Genomic DNA, 20,292 nt, shown 5'->3' with positions numbered 1-20,292 from the left:
AAAATATTTAAATTGGGAAAAACCCTTTAAGCCCAGTCACACCTATGTTCTCCACTTCTATGTAAATTGAGACTTCCATTGGAAAATATTACTGAGCTCCAGACACAATGTCATGGCATTCACGACTGGAATAATCTCTTGAAATCAGTGTCATTAGATTTGGTGTAATTTTTTTTAGGCTTCACGAATCCGTTCCAGAAAATGACGCCCTGTCTGACAAGTCAGAAAAAGACAATATAGAAGAGTCTGAGACTGAGCAGAGTCGGAAAACGAGTGAAAGCGACCAATCCGAATTACACGGAGAGATCTCGCTAGATAGAGAGGGGACCACGTACATGGAGGAACTGTATGAGGAATTTGGAGAGGTACAACGGGATACTCAAAACCCTAAATATATTCGGCACTTATGGATGGTTCTTCTGTGCTGCGTTCATCCTTATCTTACATATATGTGAGCCTTGTACGTTCAAACACATAAACTGATGGATATCTCTAAAGATCTGCATGCTCTGAAGCCTGCTGTACTCAGTCGGTAAATATGGGGTGCTATATCTTAGTGGGGTTATCAGGCCATGTTCTATGGCAGTGGATTGAACCCCTAAATGTAGTGAAACAAATGGAGCATAATGATATGTTGTCCATGTAACATGATCATGGCCGCCACCATATAAGATGACTTCCATATGAACGTAATGTCATGACTGTGGGTGTATTAGGAAGCCATTTATGGACAGATTTAGTCCTTTATCAAGCAATACATTGCAATGGTCTGGGGGACACTGTGATAGATTTACATCGGGACCCATGAGCTTCTGCTGCCTCTCTTACGTAGATTGATCTTTCTTTTGTGCTCTTAGATTGGAGAAGCGTCACAGATGGAGACTGTCTCTGATGAAAATAAAAGCTTGATGTGGACATTGCTAAAACAAATGCGGCCCGGCATGGACCTGTCCAGGGTCGTGCTGCCAACGTTTATCCTGGAGCCTCGATCTTTCCTGAACAAGTTGTCGGATTATTACTATCACGCCGACATACTCTCACAGTGAGTACACAGCGCTATTACCATAGCATTACTCGGATGTGACCGTATCCTTATGAGATAGGTTTGGGCGGAGGCCCAACATTGCGGAAAAGCTGTAATTTAAGTTGTAGATTTCGTTGCAGTATTTGGAGACGAAACCAGGAACTAATTTAGCAGAAAGCAGAAGTATACGCACTTATTTTATATTATTTTAGATTTTATTTTAAATTTCCCATTGCTTTTGGCTATGAGTCAGAAAAAAAAAAAAGCAGCAAAATCTGGCTGAGGGTAAGTTCAGACGGGGTTTTTTTGGACCGGAACCGGATAGCCACGACTGAAAGCTGATGCACTGCACCGGCATCCTGCCGCGCACTCCGCTTTGGATTATGCCCAATGAATGGGCCTAGTCCGGAGGAGGGAGTGTCTTCAGGGCGAAACGGCCTGAAGAATGAGCACCTCACTTCTTTTTCCGAGAGCCGGAACAGGCCAGCTCCTGGAGAAAACTCCTGAGCGGAGTTTTGATCAGGATATTTGTCTTTTTGGTCAGGATTTTGAGGCGAATACGGCCTCAAAAGCCTGACCAAAAAACTCTGTGTGAACTTACCCTAAGACTTCATCCACACGTCCACATCCATGGATGTGTGAGGTCTGTGCTAGTCACGGATTACCCCCAACCCTGCCCATTTGTGGCTGGTGTCATGTTTGTGGTTGATCTGCTTTTCACCACATAAGGGTAAGTCCACACAGGGTTTTTTGGTCAGGATTTTGAGGCCTTATTCACCTCAAAATCCTCACCAAAAAGAAGAGTCCCATTGAAATCAATGGGAGCCAGACAGTTCTTTTTTCCAGGAGCAGTTTGTTCCGGCTCCTGGAAAAAAAGAAGCAAGATGCTCAAGACACTCCCTCCTCCAGACTAGGCCCATCCAGGCGCAGCTTCCCGTATTTGAAGCGGCCTCCATCTCAGGTTCCAGACCAAAAAAACCCCAGGTGAACTTACCCTATTATTATATCCTCCATTTACAAGGGAGCCATGACAGCTGGGCCTGATCACTTTTAGAGCCAAGGGCACTGGTGTTGGTGGAGGAGAATAACTCAAGGTTATCTGCAGGACACAATTTCTAGATTTGTCTGCTTTCATTTGTCTCTTGGTTCTGTATATTTGCCGTTAGAAGGGTCTGCTTTACGCTCCTCCAGCCATCCATTAAGAAGAGCCGGGTTTGCTCATTATTTCTTGACCTTATAAAGATGGAAGGTCATCTCTCAAAGGCTTGTCTGGATTACATTCTAGCAGTGCATTAAAAGCTGGATGATGAATAGCAGATGTCTTACTGCATTGTCTTAGGTCTATTTGATTATCCTGAGAAGAGTCATTCAATTATAGGCCCATCACCCTGATCAAAAACAACCGTACTTACGTCAGACAGGACTCGAGGCTCAGCAGCTCCATGATAAGTGGCTTCTATTTCTCCACAAATGGAACTTTAATGTACCAAAATTGTCACCCTGCAATAAGAGTACAATGGGAGGATTTAGCGCAGCGGGGTGTAGCGAACAATGTACTTGGATGTAGACAGTACACTGGTCTCTAGCGCCTACTTAAGTAATCTGACATGAGTGGTGTGGAAATATCCCTTCCCTATCTTTACATAGACTATAGGCCATCATGGATATGTTCTTTTCCCCAAATGCAATAATACCACCCCATACAGGCCAATCTCCATGTACAGGTATTGAGAATACATATGCTGGTATTCTCCATGTATATGTATTCTCTCTCTCTATAACCTACTAATATTATAAAGTTGAAAGTATGTGTGTTTGGATGTTTGTTCCTCAATCACACCTACACGGGCGAACGGATTTGTCTGAAAATGCGCACATACATACCTTGGGTCCCGGATTGAACGATAGGCTACATGGAATTCCCGTACACCACCGCAATTCACTCCCGTGGCCAGTGCTTCTCACGGTTCAATTCGCTGCAGGACCTGGCACGTTGTAGGACCTGGGATGACGTCATCCCAGCCCTTTCAGCAGCTCACCTGATTGGGTGCCGCTTCTCTATGTGGGCGGAGTTATTGTCCGGCTGCCATCCACACCAACATGGCGTCTCTGAGAGGTCCGGAGCGTCCTGCACAAGGGCCTCTACTCTGGGGCAGCGACAAGTCCATACGCCGTCCCACCTGTGTGGCCTCACCCCGGGACCGCAGTACTCTGCCGCGGCCGGACAGGGGGTCACCTACGCCATGCTCTGGAACGCCGGTTCGGCCATCTGTCCCGCAGCGTCTGCCGTCTCTGGACACTACAAGTCGGAACATCGGTGCACGGGAAGCCCAGGGTGTGGTGAGGACGGGGCCACAGGTTGGTAGGGGGAAAGGGGACACACAGTCGGCATGGTCTGGTGGGGGGAAAAGGGGGCACGGGGTAGGTAAGATGGGGGAAGGGGGCATGGGGTAGGAGGAAGGAGTGACCACATGGGGAAGCGGGTAGGGACAAAGGGGGGTGATGGGCGCCAGGAGGGAGACCAGGTAAAGAGTTCCAGCGGGCCGCAGGGTGAGGGGGCACGGGGTAGGTAAGACGGGGGAATGGGGTAGGGGGAAAAAGGGGGCACGGAGTAGGTAACACAGGAGAAGGGGACATGGGGTTAGGGGGGGAAGGGGGCACGTTCCTGGGGGGCAAAGGGGCATGGGGTAGGAGAAAGGAGTGACCACATGGGGAAGTCGGTAGGGAGAAAGGGGGGTGGCGGGCGCCAGGAGGGAGAGGAGGTAAACAGTTCCAGCGGGCGCAGGGTGGGCCCCAAGAGTCCATGGACCCACAGGTGTAGGAAGGGCCCGCTGCGGACACAAGGCAAAGGAACAAGCCTGCGCACCACTCCAGGTGGGTCCTGCAGGGGGTCGGGGTTCCGCGGACGAAGTCGCGGGTAAAAGCTAATATATATATATATATATATATATATATATATATATATATCTATGTGTGTATTGTCTATATATATTCACCTAATGACAGTCCATCAAGCAGATGCTTTGTGACAGGACAGTCAGGCAGAAAACAGGTCTGATTGACTTTTCTTAGAGAATTGCTGGAGACCTTGCATCCTCGGGGGATGTGTCCGCACTTCTATATACAAGATATTTTATTGTACGGTACATAAAAGAGTTGCACAATAATATTCCAACAATTACTCGAGAATTAGGTCTTTTCTGAATAGACTCTGCGCTCCTGGCAGGAAAAGGATGAGTCTTGCAGTTTTTATGCTTGCCTGGTAAAATGAATGTACTTAAGGTTATATAACTTCTTTATTGGGATCGCTCTCGGTTTCATTATCATTTACTTCATGTCGTAAAAATGTAAATGAAATGGAATATCGCTCTTTAATAGTGAGTCATCAGAAAATGGTGGAAAGGAGTGCCGAAAAACGACTCACAAGGTGTCAATAAAATACGCCAATAGTCCATTGACTAGTCCAAAGGTGGCCATAGAGATGAAGATGTTTGTAGTGCTTATGTTGTGCAGACATACACCACAGCAATGTACAATGGTTTATTCCATGGGTTGGAAAATATATCACTAGATATAAGTGCACTTATAGTATTTACAGGGCTTCTTCACCTATAGAAAGCAGGATTACTGCACAGGCTATACCTGGTGAATATAAGAACAATGCGGCTTACCTAAAGTCAGAGGAAGCTGCATCATCCATAGACTTGTCAGCTGTAAACCAGCGTCATCCATAGACCTACCAGCTATAGACATTATCCATAGACCTGTCAGCTATAGACAGTGTCATTCGTAGACGTGCCAGCTATAGACAGTGTTTTCCATACACCTGTCAGCTATAGACAGTGTTATCCATAGACCTGCCAGCTATAGAAAGTGTTATCCATAGACCTGTCAGCTATAGACAGTGTCATTCGTGGACCTGACAGCTATAGACAGCGTTATCCATAGACCTGTCAGCTATAGACAGTGTCATTCGTAGACCTGACAGCTATAGACAGCGTTATCCATAGACCTGTCAGCTAGAGACCAGCGTCATTCAAAGCCATGCTAGCTATACACAGAATCATTCCGTAGACTTGCCAGCTATAGACCAGTCTCATCCATAGACCCTCTAGCTATAGACCAGTGTCATCCGTAGACCCTCTAGCTATAGACCAGTGTCATCCATAGACTTGCCAGCTATAGACCAGCTTCATCCATAGACCTGCCAGCTATAGACCAGTTTCATGGTAGGAAGACAAAATCGTTGCCCCCCCCCCCCCGAATTCCTCTATATATAGTACAGAACGTACTGATATTATGTATGAATTGTATATACAGGAAGACACATACCATGTATAAGTATAATAATAATTAATAGAGACGCCGCAGCTTCGTTCTCTGATCTTACAAGTAATGTAATATTGATTTCAGGGCAGCGGTGGAAGACGATCCTTACTGTCGGATGAAGCAGGTTCTAAAGTGGTACTTGTCAGGATTTTATAAGAAGCCAAAGGTAATAATTATAAGTCATCTAGTTTTATCATTAGGGCCTAAGAAGTACAGGCAATGTCATGACTGTGTCGGAGATCCATAAGGGGGTTCTGTCGCAGAATGTGCTAAATATTACAGACTAAATAATCCTGCATGCAAAATGATGGATGTCTGAACAGAATCCTATCGGACCCCCAGTATCAGAGGTGTAACATGAAGCTCCTCCAACTATAATGTATCATTTATATTACTGGCCTCGTCATATTGGGAAGAGACACCTTACCCCCACGTGACGCCCTTGCCCACTTTAGACAATGGCATCTTTTATACCCCATTGACACCCATGATTTTAATGATCGGTGGCTTACATTGTTCTGCTCCTATGTGAACCAGCCTTCAATAGACAATCACAGACCAAGATTTTTGCTGATTCTTTCCATTATTTTGATAGGGAATAAAGAAGCCGTATAACTCCATCCTGGGAGAGAAATTCCGCTGCTGCTGGTTTCACCCTCAGACAAACAGTCACACGTTCTACATAGCAGAGCAGGTAATGGGTTTGGGGGTATTATTAATAGGCGATGATTGGGGGTCTGTATAGAGGTGAGAGGGACCCAGAGACAAGATTACAACCTGCAGGTGTTAGACAGTCGCAGGGTGCAGAGCGCTGCTATACAGCACCAATATTTTTTGCTGCCCTCATCTTTACCTTGTATTATTTATATACTGTATGTGTCACGCCAACAAATGTAAATGCCAGCGGGGAGGAAGCTTCAGTAAATCAGAATTATTGCTATTTTCTGTTCTCAGATTATGCTGCTTATAACCAGAGCTTGCCAGCAATGGTATACTATATAACTATAACTGTATACCATCTACCTGTATACCATCTGACTGTATACCATCTAACTGTATACCATCAGTGAATCTATAATAATAAAGCAACATTATCCTGGTTAAAATGATCCTTTTGTGTATGCAGCTCCTATGCAGACCTATGTATCCCTATGGTTACAGACAATAAACAACTCCTGTGTAGTCTGATCCTGCAGATATACTGTATGTTAAACATATTCTGTACTTTTTAGCAATTTCCAGTTACTGAAGGACAAGCAAATGGAAGGGAGAATGATTAAGAGATCAGACTACAAAGAATGTGTTGTCTGTCACCATGGAGACACATAGATCTGCATAGGAGCTGAAGTAACAAAACTAGGCTATAAAGAGAACAATAAACCGTCTTCTTCAAGGAAGTCTGACTTATTTCTCCTTGGTCTTTGTCATTGGCAGACAGTATATGATAGATAGATAAATATGAGATAGATAGATAGATAGATAGATAGATAGATAGATAGATAGGAGATAGATAGATAGATAGATAGATAGGAGATAGATAGATAGATAGGAGATAGATAGATAGATAGATAGATAGATAGATAGGAGAGAGATAGATAGATAGATAGATAGATAGATAGATAGGAGATAGATAGATAGATAGATAGATAGGAGATAGATAGATAGATAGATAGATAGATAGATAGATAGATAGATAGATAGGAGATAGATAGATAGATAGATAGATAGATAGATAGGAGATAGATAGATAGGAGATAGATAGATAGATAGATAGATAGATAGATAGGAGATAGATAGATAGATAGATAGATAGATAGATAGATAGGAGATAGATAGATAGATAGATAGATAGATAGATAGGAGATAGATAGATAGATAGATAGATAGATAGATAGATAGATAGGAGATAGATAGATAGGAGATAGATAGATAGATAGATAGGAGATAGATAGATAGATAGATAGATAGATAGGAGATAGATAGATAGGAGATAGATAGATAGATAGATAGATAGATAGATAGATAGATAGATAGGAGATAGATAGATAGATAGATAGATAGATAGATAGATAGGAGATAGATAGATAGATAGATAGATAGATAGGAGATAGATAGATAGGAGATAGATAGATAGATAGATAGATAGATAGATAGGAGATAGATAGATAGATAAATAGATAGATAGATAGATAGGAGATAGATAGATAGGAGATAGATAGATAGATAGATAGATAGATAGATAGATAGGAGATAGATAGATAGGAGATAGATAGATAGATAGATAGATAGATAGATAGATAGGAGATAGATAGATAGATAGATAGATAGATAGATAGATAGATAGATAGATAGGAGATAGATAGATAGATAGATAGATAGATAGGAGATAGATAGATAGATAGGAGATAGATAGATAGATAGATAGATAGATAGATAGATAGATAGATAGGAGATAGATAGATAGACAGATAGATAGATAGACAGATAGATAGATAGATAGATAGATAGATAGATAGATAGGAGATAGATAGATAGGAGATAGATAGATAGATAGATAGATAGATAGATAGGAGATAGATAGATAGATAGATAGATAGATAGATAGATAGATAGATAGATAGATAGATAGTCTCTCTGCTTAGATGACATTATTGACCGATCATATTTCTTGCAGGTTAGTCACCACCCGCCAGTGTCGGCCTTTCATGTCAGTAACAGGAAGGATGGATTTTGCATCACAGGGAGCATTTTGGCCAGATCCAAATTTTATGGTAATGAGAACATCAGATTTCCTTCTCTATTTACCAGATAGGGGATAAGTGTCTGATCCTTGAGGTCTGACCATTGCAGTTATAAGAACAGGGTTCCCAAGTGGCCCATGTGAATAGAGCAGTAGTGCACATGCTCAGTCCATCTCCTCCTATTGTGCTGACGGAGGTCGCCATTCCCAAAGTCTTCTAGAATTGAACGTTGCAGTCACTATCACTGTATTCACATGGGCACTCAGAGACATGTAATGGGCCATGTAAGGTGCTCTTTCGAGGATAAGGGTTTCCCAATCTGGTGCTGTAGCCCTCTATTTATATCCACCTCTGCACAGCAACTACAATGGGCCCCTGCCCTCTGCACGCTACATTGATGTAGTAGATAATTATGTGTATTAATGGCTGTATCACATCTGATGATCATACAGAAAACAACACGGAGTCTTGTAAGATTTGGGATTATCTTGTCAGCAATATTACCGGGCCCTGGGGACTGTCACATGGAGAGAACAGCTAGTTGTACATTATACTTTGCCTGATTTATTGTTACAGATATGTAATTATACGGCGCAGAAACCAGCCATTAGGCAAATGTAAAAGCGCGCCATTCATCTTCACTACCTGCGCTTACATCTCACTAATTCTGTAGCTCATTTTACTCTGTGCTGTGTAAATAAATGACAGATGATAGAATCGGGGTGGATAAGAATAGATTGTGCCTGGCCTGGAATAGATCCAGTAGGTGGCGCTACGTGGACACCTCCTATAAGCGTTAGTATTATGCACTGACCCCTACGCTCACAAATAGGGTTGCATGTGACATGTCTGGCCAGCTGGATATCTGCAGATCTATGTGCCATATATCAGCATACATCTGCCTTATATATCTCCTTAGGGTACACACAGCATTAAACTAAAGGTCAGTAGCAGCGTACAAAGCTTTGCATAATGTGCGCTGCTCCAAGAACCAGATACTGTATTCTCTCTGACTTCCAGGATCTGTCCTCCGCCAGTATCAGCCGACCCAAGGGGCTCTGTCACTCCATGTAAGTGTCCATAAGCGGGGTGACAGCCCCTGTCATGTGTCGTCTGACAATACCAGGAGGATGGCAAAGATAGAAAACAAGCCAAAATGTCAAAGAAGTCAAAATGGCAAGATATTCTCTTTGCAGAAACTTTCCCTGACAAGATTCTTCCCACGAGCCTCGATATAATATCCCTGGACAACTGAGCAAGAAAGTCTGAATTCAGAGAAAGGATTTATTTACTTTTTTTAAGACACTGAAATTTAGATTTTGGAAAATACCAAAAAGATCAATTAGAGAGTTATTAAAGGGTTATTCCTTATCTGTACAGAACTGTCAGATTTTATCTATGCATTTTCAAGCACCCAGCACTGAGCAGCTTAGTGTCATATTCTCATAGTAGATTTCTGCAGCCCCCACTAGGGGGAGCTCACTGATCCATATGTATACAGGGTGATGCCCAAGGCTCAGAAGGTTGTACTGTGTTTTATAGCGTTGTATTTTAGGAATGATTTCACAGCACCCTCACACATTCCCTGGTTACTTACACAGACCTGTGTTGTTTTATAGGAAACTCACTATCAGCAATACTAGATGGAAAAGCAAGGCTAACGTTCATGACCCGGGATGAAGATTACATCATAACCATGCCGTACGCACACTGTAAAGGTATCAGAACATAATCTGCTGGTGCAGACACTGTGTACATACATTACATTACTTATCCTGTACTGATCCTGAGTTACATCCTGTATGATACTCCAGAGCTGCGCTCACTATTCTGCTGGTGCAGTCACTGTGTACATACATTACATTACTTATCCTGTACTGATCCTGAGTTACATCCTGTATTATACTCCAGAGCTGCGCTCACTATTCTGCTGGTACAGTCACTGTGTACATACATGACATTACTTATCCTGTACTGATCCTGATACACATCTGTATTATACTCCAGAGCTGCGCTCACTATTCTGCTGGTACAGTCAGTGTGTACATACATTACATTACTTATCCTGTATTATACTCCAGAGCTGCGCTCACTATTCTGCTGGTACAGTCACTGTGTACATACATGACATTACTTATCCTGTACTGATCCTGATACACATCTGTATTATACTCCAGAGCTGCGCTCACTATTCTGCTGGTACAGTCAGTGTGTACATACATTACTTATCCTGTATTATACTCCAGAGCTGCGCTCACTATTCTGCTGGTACAGTCACTGTGTACATACATTACATTACTTATCCTGTACTGATCCTGAGTTACATCCTGTATTATACTCCAGAGCTGCACTCACTATTCTGCTAGTGCAGTCACTGTGTACATACATTACATTACTTATCCTGTACTGATCCTGAGTTACATCCTGTATTATACTCCAGAGCTGCGCTCACTATTCTGCTGGTACAGTCACTGTGTACATACATGACATTACTTATCCTGTACTGATCCTGATACACATCTGTATTATACTCCAGAGCTGCGCTCACTATTCTGCTGGTACAGTCAGTGTGTACATACATTACTTATCCTGTATTATACTCCAGAGCTGCGCTCACTATTCTGCTGGTACAGTCACTGTGTACATACATTACATTACTTATCCTGTATTATACTCCAGAGCTGCGCTCACTATTCTGCTGGTACAGTCACTGTGTACATACATTACATTACTTATCCTGTACTGATCCTGAGTTACATCCTGTATTATACTCCAGAGCTGCGCTCACTATTCTGCTAGTGCAGTCACTGTGTACATACATTACATTACTTATCCTGTATTATACTCCAGAGCTGCGCTCACTATTCTGCAGGCTCCATAGCACTTGGCTCATAGTCTGCACAAAGCTTGTTTTCTTGATTTGCATTTTAGGATGTGCTTATCCCGGGTTTTGGGGTTATGTCTGACAACAAGCTTGATAACTGTTTTAGACAGCAGTCAGCAGAATTGTGGATGCAGCTCTGGAGTATAATGCAGTTTATCCATCAGGGAAACTATTTGGGGTAGGAGTGGCTGACATCTGTATTTTAATAAAAATCCTTCAAATTCACATTTCTTCCCAGGACTTCTCTATGGCACTATGACAATGGAGCTCGGGGGAAAAGTTACAATTGAATGTGAGAAGACCAGATACATAACAGAGCTGGAGTTTAAACTAAAGGTAATGAAAATATTTTAAAAGGACAAATCTATTTTATATAATAAATAAATATTATTTATATTTATAATAATAAATTAATATAGACTGGGTGATATACGTCTCCTCTAGACATTGCTGGGGGTTACACCATTTTATAGCAGATGGAGTGCAGGAGTAGTTGCCTATACAGCCTGTGACTAGCCAAAAAAGTTGCACGTGATCGGTAGCATTGACTAGTCCCGGCCTGGGAATCCTGCAGAAATAATTTGCATTTACAGCAGGAGATATATCAGGTCATGGCTGAGCTGTCAGTGCTTTGTCAGGTGTAAAGAGAACTGGTGTGACTGGTGAGCAGCGGCATGGCTTCGTATTCAGTGGCCGTGTATCTAGGAATATATTAGTCTGGGAAGGAAATTGTCTCAAAGCAGTAACCTGCCACCCCGCACTGTACCGCCTTATAGGAACATTGTGCCATGATCCCTCTGCGCACTCTGCATGTTGCTAGATCTTATCTGAGGAAGGTCGAATGTGACCGAAACGTTATGTTGACTACAGCGATCTAGTGCTTTTCAAACCAATTCATGGCGTATATGTACCAATAAAAATTTTTCACTTTTTCACCTTCATACGGTGTGCAGCAGCATTTATCTATACTGGACGTGAGTCGTAGGACTCTTTGTCTGCTAGCACCCATACCTCCTAGTTTTGTAGTGTGCGGTTCTATTGTTTTCTATATATATTTATAGGAACATTGCAACAGAAATGCAGAACATGTATTAATACTGGAACATTCTGCAAGTGGTGCATTGGTATCTGGATATTGAATCTGGTATAAGTTAAAAATAATGGTGGAATATTTCATATTTGAGTCGCACGTGTCCCCTTTTTCTGTATTAGTCCGACAAAGTGGTGCAGGTTCCTCACAAATATGGTCGGCCCCAGTTTACCCTATATCTATATCCAATAACACTCTGACTCCTTATACCCTAATTTCTCTTTATCTTTCAGCCGTTCTTTGGGGGCAGCGATACATTAAACCAGATATGTGGGAAGATAAAGACTGGCAGTGAAGTTCTGGCAAACCTAGACGGACACTGGGTGAGACTCTTATGTACAGTACGACACATTTCTACGGGCAGAAAAGCTGGTTTCGTGTTGCAGATTTTGGTGCATTTAATGGATTTAATAGAAGCGAAAAATACAAATACAATATTTCTCATTTTTTTTCAAGCCACTTTTTTCTTTAACTAAAAAAAAAAATCTGCAACAAAAAACGCTGCGTTTCCACAAAGTGGCGCTTCAGACCTAGTGTTACGGAGCGTTAGACTGGTTGCAAAAGCTTCATGTCCTTACAATTTAGGTGGTGGTAACTTGTGCAGGCCTTTGATTCTATATAGCAAAGTAATCTTATTAAATTAGGGATCTGATGCCAAGCAGAAGATCGGGCCATCCTCTCATAATGGGGATAGGAGGGACTCTCTATCTTATGTTAAGTGATAGCCAAGGATAGATGACAAGGATCATGACACCTCAGCTATAGGTAACTGAGGACTGACATAAAGCACAGAGAGGCGAAGAAGAAGACAATATATCTGTGCTCCCGTTACAGGACCGAGAGGTTTATCTGAATGATCTTCACACTGATAGCCGGGATATATTCTGGAATCCGACCGCCGACATCCGAAGACAAAGGCTGAAACGTCACATTGTGCTGTTCGAAGAGCAGACGGAAATGGAATCAGAGAGGTAAAGCCTGTGGTGGTTAGGACATGCTGGATATTGTAGTTTTGGGTTCTAGATCAGCTACAATATAGGGTTTTGTCAGTGACTGGGACACCGATCATACACACCACAGCTCCAGTCACTCAGAGGACTGTTCTAGTGAGACCTGGTCCAATCCCCCAGTCATCAGATACCGATCCCTTTCCTCTACTGTTTATGGGAAATCCTTTTTAGCAATCAAGTTGAAAAGCAAGCCGGCCGCATATTGGCGAGGTTTTCATCGGGAATGCTGCTGCTATGTGGGAGCATAACCTCAAGATGGCTGAACAATTACAGAAATAAATCAATGAGACAATTCAATTACTTTATGCGACCTCATACCTGCCCTGCAGTTTCGATATGGAGTTCTGAATGAATAGAGAGGGGTCCCAGGATCCTCAGGGGTCCCAGTAACCTCATCTATTAGCCTTGATTACAAAGAGTCCTGTGCAATGTTTCACTTTCCCCCTGCGGTGGCGTAGCAGGGATATTATACACTTGTTACCAGATTCTGACACAGAATACAGTTGATAGCTTGCTGTCTTTTAAGCAGGAAAGCATGTGCTAAGCTTAATGTCAAGGAACGAACCTCAGAAGAATAGACTGCCCTTAATAAATTGTCCCTTTAAGTATAGCCTTATTGTGTATAAGATAATACAGGTTAGGGATGACATCGATAAAGCCAGGAAGGGGCATAAACAGTATATATAGTCTCTATATATTTGTCTCTGCCTTTGACTTGGTCTTCGCCTGTGGATTGGACATGGACTGTTGTTGGGCTTAGGTTTGCAGCTTAGTTGGAACCTGTTGTTGGACCTTGGTTTCCGGCGTAGTCCTCAGGTCTGGCTCTCCACTCCACTGCAGATAGTCTGCTCTGTATTTTTTGTGGCCTGGTTTGTAATCTCATCTTGAGTATGCAGGTAGGGAGGCTCCTTCTCCTCTCACGCATCTTATTGCTTACACACACAAGCTGTCACAGCTGCACCAACCTCTTTGGCGGCTAGCTTGCAGGCAGGGAGACTCCCTTTCCTCCCATGTATCATCTCTGCTGTCAGATGTCTCTGACACATTGCACCCATGGTGTGTCGCTCTCCAAAGATTGTTCTCCTCATCTGTTGGACCTGACATCTTCCCAGCAGTCTCCCCAATCTCTTCTCTGTAGCAGGCTTTCTGCTTCTACCTCCTAGCTGCTCCAGGACGCTCCTCAGAGCTGTCCAGCTGTCAAAGTATTATGACTGATACATGTAAAAGACAGACACAATCTAATTTTAATCTTGTTTTATGACAGCATTGAAAAAGCATGCATCCGAGGATCGTAGCTAACAGCTCAGGATGCTTGTGCCATTGTGGCAGCGCCGCACCTCCCATGAGGCGACCTGAAGCAACCGCTTCAGGCGGCGCTATGCCAGGGCCTCGGGAGGGCGGCATTTTTGCTGACCTAAGCCAGTCCAGGACAAGCTTAGAGTCACCGTGTCTGCAGCCCGACACGGGAAGTGAGCGGTGTATTGGGGCGGCCCTGCTGGACGTAGCGCTGCTCCAGCGGCCACCCCTCACACTCAGGCAGAGAGCAGGTCCTCTCCCTGTCTGCTCTCTGCCTGTGAACGCCGCTCGCTCCGCCCCCTTTCCGCTCGGCCCTGCCCCCTTCTGCTCAGCTCCACCCCTTTCTTGCGAACCCCCTAAGCTCCGCCCCCTCCTCAGGGGGGGGAGGCGGCTTTCTGACGTCCGCTTCAGGCGGCAGAAGGCCCAGGTTCACCCCTGCATTGTGGCATATAATGTACTGTATATAGAACAGGCATGAGGTGACATACTCTATTGTGAGTAACTCTTGGTATATTATACAACATAATTCTGATATCTTTGACCTAATTGGCCACATATTCCCTATGGCGTCATATATTCTTCTTTTATAACTAGTAACTGATCACGGTCCCACGCGTTTGATGACTGGTGGTGGAAGTGATTGTTGTATTACTCACTCCGGCAGTCACGGCCTCTTCTATATCTATCTTCTATATTTAGTAACTGAAATTAAACATATCATACGCGCAAATATCACGTTACCGTGGCGACCGAAGGACAGAAAGCAGTTATAATTAAAAGCGGTTTTGGAGGGATAATTCATGTGTTTGTCGATACAATGTAAAAGTCGTCTCTGTCGCAGACTCTGGCAACACGTGACCAGCGCCATCAATGATGGAAACCAACGGCAGGCCACTGATGAAAAGTACATCATCGAGGACGCTCAAAGAAAGGAGGCAAAGGAGAGGAAGGAAAAAAATGAAGATTGGAGTCCACAGCTCTTTGTTTATGACGAGATCCTGGCAGAATGGCGCTATAAGTATGAAGAGTGAGTAACCGCTTACAGGAGAAATCCACCAATTCCGTCTGTGCCCTGGGAGTACATATTTATTGTAAGCTCGCACGAGCAGGGTTATTACTCCTATTGTTTGATATGATAATTCTTTGTCACATTGTATTGCCAAATATTATCCGATTTGTAAAATATAACTAAAGGAAGTCCAGATGTTGTGGCTGCTGAAATGAATTCATATCCCGACTGTGCAATTGGCCTAAAATGACTTTGACTTAGAACTTTGGAAACGTCTCTTACGTTCCTACAGAAGGGCTCCATGGGAAAGTCAGGAGTCTTGCGGCATCTTTTGCCAAATCACCACAAAAATTGAGAGTTAAGCTAAAAAGTCCTTGTCAGACAATAGAAGAACATAAATAATTTCATTATCATAATTAGGAATAAATTGGCATCTATTATCTCTGCTGCTCCACCCCCTGCGGGGAGATTTGTGCAGCATCTGACTAATGCATGAAATGTCATGGATTCTGCAGCACTCGCCCCTGGCATCCTCTGACTGACATTGCACAATACGAGAAGGACGGAGTTCTGCAAACCGTGAAGAGGAACCTGACCAGTATGCTGGCCCCGCGGGCTGACCCCCAGCACAAGGTACAAACATCTACGTTACAAATTGGCCTATTTTTAATACAAGTTTTTATATAAACATGTTGAAGAATTTTCGCTGAATTTCTTTTTAATTTTCCATGTCGCTGACTATGTGTTACAAAAGTTAAATTCTGCAATGTTCACTCCGGGTACCAATTCTAATAATAGACTAACACTTCACAAGTCTCCAGGGGTTTTTCTTTGCAATAGTAAATCACAAACAGGATTACAATAGAAGATAACACCTCTATAGATAACACCACACAGCCAACCTAACTACTGATGTCACAACTTATCTCCTTCCCTTCTGAGAGCATGTCTAGAAAACTCTCCCATAGACATCAATGAGTCAACTCCAGACTATTGCTGGCTATGGCCATGATCCTGCTGTAAAGCAAATCACTAAATGCTGTTAACAGAGGAGAGGAGAAGCTCAGGAAAGATGGCCGCCACCATAATGTGCAGGAAATACAAAAACCCTTATGCCTGTCCATTATCTAAATTGGCTGACCGGGCTGTTGTTCTTTTATGCCTGGTTCACATCTGCGTTTGGTAATCCGTTTGGGGAGTCCGCATCACGATATACTTTCTTGTCCACATGTTCCATGCCGAGACTGTGCAGAAAGCACATGGACCCATTATAGTCTATGGGGTCCGTGTGCTTTCACTGCACACCACTTGCAAATGCGTTCAGTAGTCCTTTTGGGGGGTCCAGATGTGAACTAGGCCTTAGTTTCCGACCATATCCAGGTGGGGAGAGGCTCAATGTGTGTTCCTTGTTTGGTAAAATGACAGGAAGCCCAGAAAAGTCCTGATATTTTTGACGCTTATCTCCCCTCTGTATAAAATGGACAGAACTGAAAGTTGTGCTGTGTGAAGGGGCCTTAAGACCCTATGTGTTAATTTTGTGATGGGGTGGATGTTTTAAGACTTGATCCAAAAGTCATAGAAATGCAGAGGAATGATGTACAGTGAATCTGCCAAAACATGAGACTCAAGAACAGTGATTCCCAAAGTAGTCCATGTGGACCCCAGGGGTCCATGGGAGACTCGACGGGGGTCTACGTTAGATCTAATCTTCACATTTTTTGACGAGTTTTGGGAATCTGGTAGAAATGTAGCAGCACCAAAACTGGTAAAAGTTTGAAAGTGGTCTATGAGAAAAAACAGTTAGGGAACCTCTGCTGAAGACTGATTCCTTATTTACTTCACTTAGAGAGGAACCCAAGAAGGGCGACATCGGAAAGCCAGCGAGCAGCCGTCCATTAGCAGCCAGACCACGGAGAGCAGCTGTTCCACGCCGGAGCCTAGACATGAATCTTCTGATGATGACGGTTCGATATAACACTCCTATATATAATGGTCATGTCTATGTGTACTCTATTACCATATTATTATATACAGGGTATTCTATATGGAATGATATGTTATAAACTTATCTACATTATTTTGTAACTCTGTTTTATTACATTTATTGATTATCACAGATTTTAGTTTTACTATAAGGGTGCATTCACACGGAGTAAAATGGAGTGTAATTTGGAGCGTATACGGAGCGTTTACGGAGCGTTTACATAAACGCTCCGTAAACGCTCCAAATTACACTCCATTTTACTCCGTGTGAATGCACCCTAAGTTTAACAGTTGTCATTTCAACAAATACCAGGAGGTGGCGATAGAGAACCAAGACTGATCTCTATGTTATTCTATTTAATAGGTTTTCATGGCCCGTGTTCACAGTGTGGAAAAGAAAAACATGAACTTAAAGAAATCCAGGCCGCAGTTTTATCTCTGCAAAAAACACAGCAGGACATAAATAGGTAATTTCTAATGAACCAAATTCCTGCGCTCGATATTGCTTCCTGTTGAGTAATTTTATGGCATGGCCATACCTCCCAACTTTTGAAGAACCGAAAGAGGGACAAAATGTGCGGGGTGTGTAGCGCGCCGTGGCAAATTTAGCCCCGCCCACTTTTGTGTTGACTCCGCCCGTTCTCATTAATTTTTCATGTGCCCGCCCACAGTATAATCCTCCTACAGTCCGTAAATTATATGTCCCCCCTCCATCTCTGCCCCCAGTTTCATGTCCCTCATCTCTGCCCCCAGATTCATACCCACCCCTGATCCTGTCTATGGTGTCTTCACTTACACCTCCATCCCGATGCTGAACAGTATCAGGACATAATGTGCGGCGCCCCCTGGAAGCCTAAACAGAGGTGGCTGTAGACAGAAGTGGGGACAGGTAAATTAAACCTGCTGGAGTAATCCGCGGGCCCCATCAAGGCCCCTATGGAGGTAACTCAGCCCCTGGCGGAAGGAAAGAAACAAGTGCACTGAGCTGATTTTTGGTTCAGACCATTTATCTGGAACGTTTCATTCGATCTCTCAGCCGCCAGCTTCTTATACCCCCCCTATTATGAAATCTACGATACATTCATTATTGATACTTCTCACTTTTTTTGTTACTGTAGCACTGTAATAATATTTGCGTCTCTCTCCTTACAGAAACCTCAGCTCTCTGAGCAGTCACCGCTCCTTCTCTGCATGCTCGCCGTCCAGGGCCTCGCTGCTGAATTCCCGCCATTGGCTCCTTCTTTGCCTTTTCCTCGCCTGTCAGGTCTTCATCAACTTTTTTTTAAAATAAAATCTAGTCGTGGACAGCACAGACACAACTTATCGCACCTCCAACGACAACTCTCATTGGCTGGACATTAGGGGGTGGAGCCTGGAATCGGTTACTGTCATTGGTTATTATTTAGATGGGTGACCTTACCAGCTTCCTGGTGAGCAAAAGGTTAAACACAGGGTCAACAAGCAAGCATGATCTACAGATTGGGCGCGGTGATATTACACAGGAGGAGGTAGAATTATGCAGATTTCATACAGTGTTTTGTCCGCTGTTCTGTATGTGGTGCTGAGTCCTTGCCTGGCTATAGATCATTTATGAGAAAGGGCATTTCCACCTTAAATCAAAAATACCCCACAAAAATATAAACCCTTGCGTCGTCTTTTTCTGTCAAGTTGATGAAAACTCTATTCAACAGATGTAATGGGAGCTATTACAGGTCCCACAGCAGATGCTACCCAGCTTTTCCTGACTCCAGAATGGTGATTTTTGTTAAGGGTACATTGTATGTTCTATATCAATACTAGAAATGGGCAAACCGATTCGTATCGAGCCAGATTCGCTATGGATTTTCTGAACATTTTGGGGTTCATCACACATGAATCACTATTATATTCTAGGGCAGAGGTAGGCAATCTTCAGCACTCCAGCTGCTGTCAAACTACAACTCCCAGCATGCACACTTGCTCTGCTTCTTGGAACTCCCATGGAAGTGAATGGAGCATGCTGGGAGTTGTAGTTTCACAGCAGCTGGAGAGCCGGAGGTTGCTGCCCCCTGGTCTAGAGCCTCTTCAGACCCCAGAGTATGGTAAGTTGATGGCGAGATGCAGAAACATAATGAACACTGATATTCACGTCCACTCACCTCTCTTGGGTTCCCTTGCAATACTTTTTGGTTGTCCTCCTACTTCTTCTACCCTCCAATGGCCTCAGTAGTCACATGGGTGGTGCTAACATCATGCCTTAAAGTACTTTGAATAAGGCCGCTCCACATGTGACAGCCAAGACCCAACCATATGCCTCAGGAGGCCCATTATGTCACCCAGAAAATGATCAAAGTAGACCACGAAGGAGTGTCAGATACAGTGAGGGAGCCCAGGAGAGATGAGTATTGGTGATTAATATGTTTCCGCACCCTCCAGTGATTATACTCTACAACACTACAATAGAACTTCTGTTTTGGACCAGAAACAAAACAGGAAGAAGAACCTTGCAAATATTCAGAAACCAAATCTCATGAAGTTCGCCCATCTTTAGTCAATTCATAATGAAGCAAGGTCAACTTCCCGGAATCAGCTTTTACAACTTGGCAGCGGAGGATGACCAATGAGTGCAGCTTAGGTAACTTGTACCCCCTTCTGATTTTACCTCCTAGTGGGTAATGGGTGGTGTCCGGTGGAGAGTTTGTCCCGAATGTCTTATTCAGAAAGTGCTTCCCTATGTGCATACATGTCTGTAATAGAATAAGACGCTCTTACACCTCCACCGATGCCCCTCACTGCACCATAACCCCCATTATCAGGCGGGAAGGAGGCAAAATCAGAACAAGGTACCGGGTTATAGAAAGTTGCACCTCATCTCAATTGCTGCTATTGGGGCAACTTTTTGTCTAAGCCTAAGGCTTCTTCAAGGTGGAAATTCTTCTAAACACCT

At 43.5% G+C, this 20,292-nt stretch overlaps 1 protein-coding gene across 1 annotated transcript in view; it reads left to right on the top strand.

The window, feature by feature from the left end:
* Nucleotides 1-19,169, top strand: part of OSBPL5 (oxysterol binding protein like 5) — a 62,008-nt gene extending 42,839 nt beyond the window's left edge. The window contains exons 9-22 of the mRNA XM_075281191.1: nucleotides 179-365; nucleotides 858-1,042; nucleotides 5,438-5,519; nucleotides 5,949-6,047; nucleotides 8,028-8,124; nucleotides 9,714-9,812; nucleotides 11,217-11,314; nucleotides 12,302-12,391; nucleotides 12,903-13,039; nucleotides 15,216-15,401; nucleotides 15,899-16,016; nucleotides 17,230-17,347; nucleotides 17,731-17,833; nucleotides 18,519-19,169. Coding sequence (XP_075137292.1) covers nucleotides 179-365; nucleotides 858-1,042; nucleotides 5,438-5,519; nucleotides 5,949-6,047; nucleotides 8,028-8,124; nucleotides 9,714-9,812; nucleotides 11,217-11,314; nucleotides 12,302-12,391; nucleotides 12,903-13,039; nucleotides 15,216-15,401; nucleotides 15,899-16,016; nucleotides 17,230-17,347; nucleotides 17,731-17,833; nucleotides 18,519-18,657 — 1,738 coding nt within the window. The 3' untranslated portion in view covers nucleotides 18,658-19,169. The remainder of the gene's footprint in view (nucleotides 1-178; nucleotides 366-857; nucleotides 1,043-5,437; nucleotides 5,520-5,948; nucleotides 6,048-8,027; nucleotides 8,125-9,713; nucleotides 9,813-11,216; nucleotides 11,315-12,301; nucleotides 12,392-12,902; nucleotides 13,040-15,215; nucleotides 15,402-15,898; nucleotides 16,017-17,229; nucleotides 17,348-17,730; nucleotides 17,834-18,518) is intronic.
* The last annotated feature ends 1,123 nt before the right edge of the window (nucleotides 19,170-20,292 follow it).

The sequence above is a fragment of the Leptodactylus fuscus genome, chromosome 7, assembly GCF_031893055.1.
Source record: "Leptodactylus fuscus isolate aLepFus1 chromosome 7, aLepFus1.hap2, whole genome shotgun sequence".
In the NCBI taxonomy this organism is placed as follows: domain Eukaryota; kingdom Metazoa; phylum Chordata; class Amphibia; order Anura; family Leptodactylidae; genus Leptodactylus; species Leptodactylus fuscus.
The sequence above is the reverse complement of the archived record's forward strand: the minus strand, read 5'-3'. Positions and strand labels throughout refer to the sequence as shown.